Here is a 9,302-nt window from a genome sequence, read left to right as displayed (position 1 = left end):
GGAAAAACACATCAACGCCACTATGTTAGACACGTTCTATAGACCCTACACCGTCACCATGCCGAATGGTTTCCTCCAAAACAGGGTCAGAGCCAAGTTCTGTTACTTTCAATATGAACCGATTCATTAGAGTAAACTGGAACACCGGTCAATTTTTTTGTGCTTGAAAATTTTTATATGAAACATGGAAAAACACATCAACGCCACTATGTTAGATACGTTCTATAGACCCTATCCCGTCACCATGCCAAATGGTTTCCTCCAAAACAGGGTCAGAGTCGAGTTCTGGAACTTTCAATATAAACTATTCAATACCGCCATTCATGAAAAACTAAGTCAGCTAAGCCTAAAGCTTACTCAAAGAACAAAGAACAGGAAGCTTTCGGATAGCGTTTTTGCAGAAAATTAACTAAGACAAAAAAAGTTTTTGTTTATTTTGTTTTTTATTTTATATCGTTTTAACGCTTTTTATTTTATATCGTTTTTTATTTTATATCGTTTTTTATTTTATATCGTTTTTATTGCTCCTCTTGTAGATTTTCCTTCTGCTCTTCTGCTTCCTGTTGTTGCTGCAGTTGCTGTTGTTGCTGCCGCAGCTGTTGTTGTTGCATTCGCTGTTGTTGTTGCTGCAGCCGCTGTTGTTGCTGCAGTTGTTTTTGGAGCCTGATTTGTTGTTGCTGCAGATTGGTCAACGCATCGAACCAGGGTTGTGGTTGTTGTGGTTGTTGTGGCCAATTCATTTGTGGCCAATTCATTTGTGGCCAATTTATTATGGCCAATTTGGCCATTATGGCCAATTTGAAGCACCATGCTGTTGCGGTGCTGGCATACGCTGCCGCCGTGGCGCTGTTGACGGTTTTTCATCCTTGAGGTGTCCTCCACATATGCCACAGTACTTGAAATAGTAAGGAGTATAAAAGTGTTTTAGGAGTGTGTATATTATGGAAATGTAAAAAGAAATACATGTTTTTCAGATTGTTATCTTTGTTATACTATTGTCTTAGTAATATTGAACAATGATCATAAAATCGGTGGAAAAGATGCAAAATAGATCCTAATAATTAAAATTACAAATTTCTAACATTGTTGAAAAGTCTCAGGTATACATTTTAGGTTTCGGTTTCATCCGCGGAAACTAGAGGTGGGCAATCCGTTCACGAACTGATCTGAAGAGTCAGTTCTTCAAAAGAAAGTATTTGATCACGAGTGGATTGCCTGCGAGCTGATCAAGAGAGCCAATTCTTCGGAAGAACCAGTTCTGAGAGCGATCAATAGATTTCGTCCTTCCAAAGAACTGACTCTTTTGAACTAGTTCACTTTAGTGAGCGGAATCGCTATGATCCGCTCAATGTAGTGAACTATTTTCCCCACCTCTAGGCCGGAAATAAAAAACAATATATAAAAAAGGTTTGAAAATTTAAAACTATGAAAACTCACATTTACTTTCTCCGGTGGAGGCCTGGCCTTTGCCTTACATCGTGGACAAAACTGAAAGAGAAAAAAAAAAAAATATAGGTTAGGCGGTACTCCAGATATGTATGTATGTAATCACAGTACAATCCATTAAACAATAACAAAACAATATCGCACGCTAGCCTTGGGGCTAATAGCGGTCTCGATCAACTAGATTATAGTTGAGAGAATTCGTTATCGATACTGTTTTTGGCACATTTTGCAGGTGTAGGATAATTACAACGATACACCGTGCCCCAGTGCTGAGTCGAGAAAATTTCTAGCTCGAAAAGTTCCTTGACTCGATCGGGAATTGAACCCGCTATCATAACCGTGTGGGAGAGCTAGCCGATCGACATCGCTAACCACAGAGCCACGGGGACCACAAATACACAAATCCACTAAACAATGTGGAGTAGATTTAGGATCAGTTTTTTTTTTCTATGGTCAATTATATCGTTTGCTCGAGGGTAGGCTCACCTGCAAATTTTTTCATTTTAGCTCCTGATGGAGAAACGAAATGTGGCATATAAACAAGTTTGTAACTGAAATAACGATTAATTTTTGAAATTGAAAAAAAAGTAGAAAAAGCAGAAATTTTTACACGAGCAAGGACGAGTATATTCAGTTAGTACTAAATATCCTAAATAAAACATAAATAAGTATAAAGGTATATACTTACATCCGATGATTTGTGTTTTGGCGGCATCTTTTGATTTCAAATCCTTTTTACAATGATTTTTAACGAACACGACCAACTTTTCACGACGAACTTTTCGACGAACTAATATATAAGGTGTGTGGCTAGCGTGTGTGGCTTGCTCTATAGCGTGTGTGTATGTTTATGGCGTGTATGCATGTCTGTAGCGCGTGTATGCATGTTTGCAGCGCGTGTGGCACCGCCACCACCACCGGCACCGCAACCACCACCACCACCGGCACCGGCACCGCCACCGGCACCACCACCACCACCAAATAATACAGATTTATACAGATTTTTTTGGTTTCCATGGGGTCGTAAATTAAACTTCTTTATATAGTTGAAAAATATATATTAACTCAAATGCGGTGGAGCGTGTCGGAGGTAGGGTCTATTGAATGTATCTAATATGGTTGGGTTGATGTGTTTTTCCATGTTTCATATAAAATTTTTTAGATAACTTTCTCATGTATGGTGGTGGTAAATCGTTCATATTGAAAGTTCCAGAGCTCGGCTCTGACCCTGTTCTGGAGGAAACCATTCGGCATGGTGACGGGGTAGAGTCTATAGAATGTATCTAATATGGTGGGGTTGATGTGTTTTTCCATGTTTCATATGTAAATTTTTAGATAACTTTCTCATGTATGATGGTGGTAAATCGTTCATATTGAAAGTTCCAGAACTCGGCTCTGACCCTGTTTTGGAGGAAACCATTCGGCATGGTGACGGGGTAGGGTCTATAGAACGTGTCTAACATAGTGGCGTTGATGTGTTTTTCCATGTTTCATATAAAAATTTTCAAGCACAAAAAAATTGACCGGTGTTCCAGTTTACTCTAATGAATCGGTTCATATTGAAAATAACAGAACTCGGCTCTGACCCTGTTTTGGAGGAAACCATTCGGCATGGTGACGGGGTAGGGTCTATTGAATGTATCTAATATGGTTGGGTTGATGTGTTTTTCCATGTTTCATATAAAATTTTTTTAGATAACTTTCTCATGTATGGTGGTGGTAAATCGTTCATATTGAAAGTTCCAGAGCTCGGCTCTGACCCTGTTCTGGAGGAAACCATTCGGCATGGTGACGGGGTAGAGTCTATAGAATGTATCTAATATGGTGGGGTTGATGTGTTTTTCCATGTTTCATATGTAAATTTTTAGATAACTTTCTCATGGTGGTGGTGGTAAATCGTTCATATTGAAAGTTCCAGAACTCGGCTCTGACCCTGTTTTGGAGGAAACCATTCGGCATGGTGACGGGGTAGGGTCTATAGAACGTGTCTAACATAGTGGCGTTGATGTGTTTTTCCATGTTTCATATAAAAATTTTCAAGCACAAAAAAATTGACCGGTGTTCCAGTTTACTCTAATGAATCGGTTCATATTGAAAATAACAGAACTCGGCTCTGACCCTGTTTTGGAGGAAACCATTCGGCATGGTGATGGGTAAGGTCTTTGGAAAGTATTTATCATAGTGGTGTTGATGTGTTTTTCCTGTTTTATTTTGAATTTTTGAATTGGGTTGTTGAGCTATTCACGGATTTTCGATTTTTATATATCATCTGAAAGAGTGTAATTTTCTGAGCAAAACGTGATTTTTTTAAACTATACCGGCGTCAGTGGGATTCCCATAAGAAATATCCTGTCTGTCCTGAGTTTATGGTTTATGGTTTGAGCCATTTTGAACTCTTTAGAATGGAAAATGCATAAAAGTTGGTTTTGCCATACAAATCTCCATATAAATTTGAAATGCAATGCGCCAAGCAGAGACAAAACCAATCGACTTCCAATAAATTTAGGATTATTTGGGGCCCCAAATAGAACAAAAAAAAAACTTGGTTCTGGCTTCCTGCTATCAAATTTCTTTTTTTTATATATAACGATTCCCCACCCCAATACATATTGCCGTAGGTTAATGTACAGTCCTAAGTAGAGCTGAATTGGATTACCGCTGGTGGGGTACAGCTCAGATCGAAGAGGAGCCAAACTGAGGAGGTACGAATTACAGCTAACCACTATCACCGCTGCTGTTGCGCGCTGCTGCTCCACGCCGCCTTTGACCACTGCCATCGCTGCTACTGTCTAATGCTGCTGCCCGCTGCTAGTAAACTGATTTGCCCGAGGAGAAGCAATCTCTTATGTCGAATTCGTTTTTACGGCAGGACTATCCCGTCCCGGACTACGCTTTGCAGCTGAAAAAAAAACACTTTCCGAGCAGTTGCAATGGTGTGCGTAATACCAGAGGCAGCTGTCACTTTTGTTTTGGTCATTATCGCCATTGTCTTTTATCGCGTTTGTGCTACTGTACGAAATGTTTGCCAATTTACTGAAAAATTACAAAATAAAATAAATAAAATTCAACCTGATGTTCGACACGCGAAAAACGATAATCAAAGCAAACCGATTTTGACACATTTTTTTTTTTTTTGATTTTGACACATACGTGTGAATGTGTTGGTGCCATTCGAAACTGCACTCTGTTTCTTGCGCGGACTGTCCGGGACAGAAAAAGGATAGTCCGGGATAGTCCGAAAAATGTAAAAAAACAGTGATAGGACAAAGTGTAGTCCGCGGGGTAGCTACACCGCAAAAACGAAAACGACATTATATAGCCCAAAAATTGTATTCCCGGCAGTATGTCGTCTAAGGATTGCAGAACATATGTAATATGTTGACCTTGATGTGTTTCCCATGTTTTTTCTATTAAAATCTTAAAATTACTATTACTATTAATATAAAAGTTTTGTTATTGTTTTTTGTGCGTTGCAAAATAAAAACAGCAGTTTTCAAATGTTTGTGATATTTTCATGTGTGCTACTTTATTTATTTTTTTATTTTTATACAGATTTTCTACAAAATTATTTTAAGACATTTTCGTTTTCCTATTTTCTAAAAGATGCCGCTTTCGAGAAAATGCTGGTTCGTGTATTGGCTAGCCTCTCCAATCGGTTTTTTGTGCTTGAATCGGTTCTTAGTGCGTAGCTTGATAGAAACCAAATGTCAAGCAAAGCAAGCTGTCATCCTCTTCACATCGGCCATTAGCGGAATCAAAACACGTTTCCGTGTTTGGGGAGAATTAGTTCGAAAAATACTAGATTTTCTGCCGATTTCGTGTGCGCTATACCCATCTTTCCACGATGACGGCTCGTTCCAAAGGGCGGCGGGACAAAAATAACCGTATCCGCCGAGCAAAAAACAAACAGAAAGAACTTAAGAAACTAAAGAAAACCCTGGGACTGATCGACGACGATGGCAAAGATCTGATGGAAAAAGTAAAAGAAATCACCGAACAGCAAAAACGTCAAGAGGTGAATGCTTTTTCCTTTGATAGAAAAAACTCAGTGAACCAATTTTAACGTAAAATGTATTTGTAGGAAGAAGAAAAGATTAAGCAGGAAGCAATGGAGGACATCATCAAGCAAGAAACACAGGAGTTTTGTGACACGGAAGAGTATGTCGAAGTGAAACACGAAAAATCCAATGTAACGCATCGCTATAATGCTAGAACAAAACGGGATCAGTTCGGTCAGTATCCGGTTTGGTATAATGCCAAAAAGGAGCGTAGGAAGCAGATGATCAAAGAAGGCAAAATCAAAAAGAAGCGCCGAATTCCAGGACGCAAGATGCACTTTATCGACGAAACTTGCAACTGGAAAAACATCGTTTAATCAAAAGGCTATTTCTGTTAAATGAAACCGAGTCGTTTTCTTTTTTTGGAATAAGATATTGTATTTTATGTCTGTTTCCGAAGTAGGAGGGGATATCAATAAATAAATCTTCAAAACAATCACTAGTATCGTATGTCTAACATTTGGTTCTGATTAAGCTTCAAACGTTAGTTATTGTTTAGCTTAGGACTTTCTATTCCTGGCAATATCGCTTTGAAATCACTTGTATGTAGATGAGTAACTCTACTTGAAAAGATTATTAAAGAAACATGTCAAGAGTATGGTTCACTACCAACAACGATTAGTATCAATCTTTTTTCTTAACTTTAAAATATAACAGCAACATTTACCCTAGAACGATGACACTCTACTGAATAACACAAAAATAGCCCAGCCGTCATTCCTTTCTTTCACACAGAGAAAGTTCCTGTTCGGCAGCAGCTAAACCGTTTGCCTCGACTTCGACCGCTTTATCGCCACCGTCTACCGCGTCGATCTCATCTTCATTCTTGACAAATTTGCCACCAGCAAACCCAACTAGCCCTCCCCCAATTGCCGCCAGACCTCCGGCCTTTAAGCCCACAATTAATCCAATCGGTCCGCCTATGCACGATCCAAGTAGAGCACCACACATCGGATAAATGGCCTTCTTATAGCGAAGTGCTTTACGCAACGCCGTTTCTCCTGCTTCCACATGCACCTGTGTCACCTCAACGTTTTCTTCCACCGCCTCGATCATCTCGGCCTGGCCGTGCGTCATCGTATGAACAGCCTGAAAAAGGTCTTGAATATCGACAATCTCTTGCTGCAACTTTTCCATTTCTTTCAAACACTCCGCCCGTTGTCGTAATTCATCCTCTTCTCTATCGTAAGTGCTCGTTATTTTTGACACCTGGGCCAATTGGTTTCCGTAACGATTATCTCCATCTTCCACCAAGCTTCTGCGATCTTCGTCGTGCAAACTGTAGGAGGATTGAGACTGCGAAGCAAACTTTTGCTGCATATCTAAGTGAATGATATCAAGTATTAACAATCAAAATAACATGCAGTAATAACTAATTACTCACCCAAATACTCCCCCATTCCAGCGAATGCCATTTTTTTCGCCTCCTCTATGCCCTCATCAAACCGCTCCAGATCGCTATCCTGAACTCGGCTACGCACTTTATCGATTTCCAGAATCAAATACTTCATCTGCTTGGTCACCCGGGTGGCATTGATCTGTTCCCGCTTGATTCGATCCCAGTCCTTGAGGGATCCTACCTTCTCAATGTTACACTTGTGATTCTTCAGTAAATTCAAGTACTGTGGAATGGACTGGTTGAACTTTTGAATAGATATTTCCGCCAATTTCAGCGAGATTTTATCATCTTGCTGATCGTCGCCCATTCTCGTAATTTTTAGTTAGTATTTTGACCTAATATAAGCAGATTCTCAAAAGATTAATTAAAATCGACTTTTACAACTGGCTGTTGTTTTTCATTCCACTAGGGTTTTAACATCTATATTTTCAATCACACAAAGCAGTAGATTATACGCAGCGAAATAACACGATGACGAAAGCAATGTTTACGAGGTGATTTGAACTAATTTTCGTGTCCTTCTAATGCTGTTTTACAATCAAATGCTTTCTTTTGTTTATGTATTTTAACATGTAAATAAGGGTTCAAAGATGATGACTGGATTTCATGAGCGCCGTATATACGGTTATGAAGATAATTGAGGGGCAGAAGGGCTGATTTCACGTTCGCTTCGGATGAAATATTTCCATGGAACCGAAAGATGCAACCAGTAGCGTCCGAGGTCGGTTTTAGGTCTCTAGGTATCGTACTAATCTTGGAAGTAGTAATATTGGATGGCATTTGATCATTTTGTGCTGTTCTTCAGAAACCGGCAGTCACCATCTTGCAACTCACAATGACGGCCTCTGGAAATCATTCCGGTTCTAAAAATACCCATATTAGATGATATCTGGTCTGACTGATCAAAGTCTGCATTCAAAACAAGGTTGTACATATATCAAGAGTACAATAATTAGCATCATTAAATCACAATTTTCCTCATTCTGGTGGATGCGTAGCTAGTTTTCCAATCGATTACTGCAAGAATGAAGAAAATCCGTTGAAAACTGGCTTGGTTATAAGCATTTGAAATTGAAAAACTTTTATGATGCTTTTGGTGTTCTCTTCGGTTCCACTACACGCATCATCAATAACCATAGACGGTTGATAATTCATATGGTTTAACCTCAGACAAACAGACGTGCCACTCGATGACGATTTCATCGACCAGAAAAATAACGATAATTTTGAAATTTTGCTTAGTGGGCAATAATGCCCTAGTGTCGCTACGCTATCCAGCTTTTTACGCGCCATAATGGCGGACGCTATAATGAAAAATTCGTAATTTGTTATCTACCCCTTTGACAACTTTGCTTACGTCAGTTTGACTCTTCATGTTTTTCGCACGAAAAAATCACAGGAGGGTTGTGTGCAAAGCCACGACCGCAAGGTTGAAGTAGAATACTTTTATAAGAAAAATAACTCGGCTGCTTGCGTGTCAGTCATTGGCAGTATTGAAAATTCTGTGCAAATTAAGTTTAAGTACTACTCAATTTCAGTTTGCACATATAAATACGACCTCACTGAACAGGAAAAGAACAAACTCTTTGCGGCGCAAACAAGTTTCTACAGTCAGAGTATACATGTGAATTCAAATTAAGATACACTGGGGTCGCTTTTTACGCGGTTGGTTGTACCGCATTTAAAAGATTAGATTAGAAATATTTATACTAAACTTATTTGATATCGCATACAAACAATCTTCCGAATCGAGTAGAAATAATCCGCATTTTTGTATAAATATCACTTCCAAAAAACGCATAAAAACAACCCGCGTAAAAAGCGACCCCAGTGTAATTAACGTTTGGTTAAAGCTCAGAACGGGAAAAATTAAATAGCATATTTTCAATTGCAAGGTATATGATTCTGTCGACCGTGCTTGGGAAGCAATTATATAACGACCAGTCAGAGGTCGAGTTTTTCGTTTTGACAAGGCTTGACTATTTTTAATAGTACGATAATTTGAATAATAAAGTTACAATTATCTTCATTTGGGAAGAATCTTAGAAGATTTTCCAATCTATTGCTGTAAAGCCTGTAGTACACTCTTTGACCGAGCGTCAAATATTTGTCTCTTTTTGACAGATAAAAATTTGGTCAAAGATAATTATTTGTCACTCTCCGATTTTAACATGGGGCAAACACGGGCAAACAACAACCATGATGTCAAATAAATTTGGCCATTATGTCAGAAGGTCAAATATTTGACCATCAGACAAAGAGTGTACTACAAGCTTAAGAACGAAGGAAATCCATCGAATATTCGATCGATTTTTTGACATTTGAAATTGGACATACTTTTCACTTTTTTCGGTTTTAGATTTTCATTTTACATCCCTATGTAGCTGAACTTCCTGAGA

At 38.9% G+C, this 9,302-nt stretch overlaps 3 protein-coding genes across 3 annotated transcripts; 1 reads left to right on the top strand and 2 right to left on the bottom strand.

Moving 5' to 3' along the window:
- Positions 1 to 469: 469 nt before the first annotated feature.
- LOC129721355 (cAMP-dependent protein kinase catalytic subunit-like) lies at positions 470 to 2,254 on the bottom strand. The gene is made up of 3 exons (XM_055673818.1): positions 2,135 to 2,254; positions 1,438 to 1,488; positions 470 to 895 (listed from the first exon to the last, which is right to left on the bottom strand). Exon 3 carries the CDS (start codon positions 786 to 788, stop codon positions 519 to 521), a length of 270 nt encoding a protein of 89 aa, XP_055529793.1. The 5' UTR covers positions 789 to 895; positions 1,438 to 1,488; positions 2,135 to 2,254; the 3' UTR covers positions 470 to 518.
- A 2,898-nt stretch (positions 2,255 to 5,152) lies between these two features.
- On the top strand, positions 5,153 to 5,940 carry LOC129721354 (protein LLP homolog). The gene is made up of 2 exons (XM_055673817.1): positions 5,153 to 5,461; positions 5,528 to 5,940. The coding sequence occupies exons 1-2, from the start codon at positions 5,291 to 5,293 to the stop codon at positions 5,819 to 5,821; spliced, it is 465 nt and encodes a 154-aa protein (XP_055529792.1). The 5' UTR covers positions 5,153 to 5,290; the 3' UTR covers positions 5,822 to 5,940.
- Positions 5,873 to 7,793, bottom strand: LOC129721353 (syntaxin-17). Its single transcript, XM_055673816.1, has 2 exons — positions 6,889 to 7,793; positions 5,873 to 6,826 (listed from the first exon to the last, which is right to left on the bottom strand). The coding sequence occupies exons 1-2, from the start codon at positions 7,208 to 7,210 to the stop codon at positions 6,219 to 6,221; spliced, it is 930 nt and encodes a 309-aa protein (XP_055529791.1). The 5' UTR covers positions 7,211 to 7,793; the 3' UTR covers positions 5,873 to 6,218.
- Between the last annotated feature and the right edge of the window lie 1,509 nt (positions 7,794 to 9,302).

This window comes from Wyeomyia smithii, chromosome 2 (assembly GCF_029784165.1).
Source record: "Wyeomyia smithii strain HCP4-BCI-WySm-NY-G18 chromosome 2, ASM2978416v1, whole genome shotgun sequence".
Classification (NCBI taxonomy): Eukaryota; Metazoa; Arthropoda; class Insecta; order Diptera; family Culicidae; genus Wyeomyia; species Wyeomyia smithii.
This window is presented reverse-complemented; position numbering and strand designations above follow the sequence as displayed.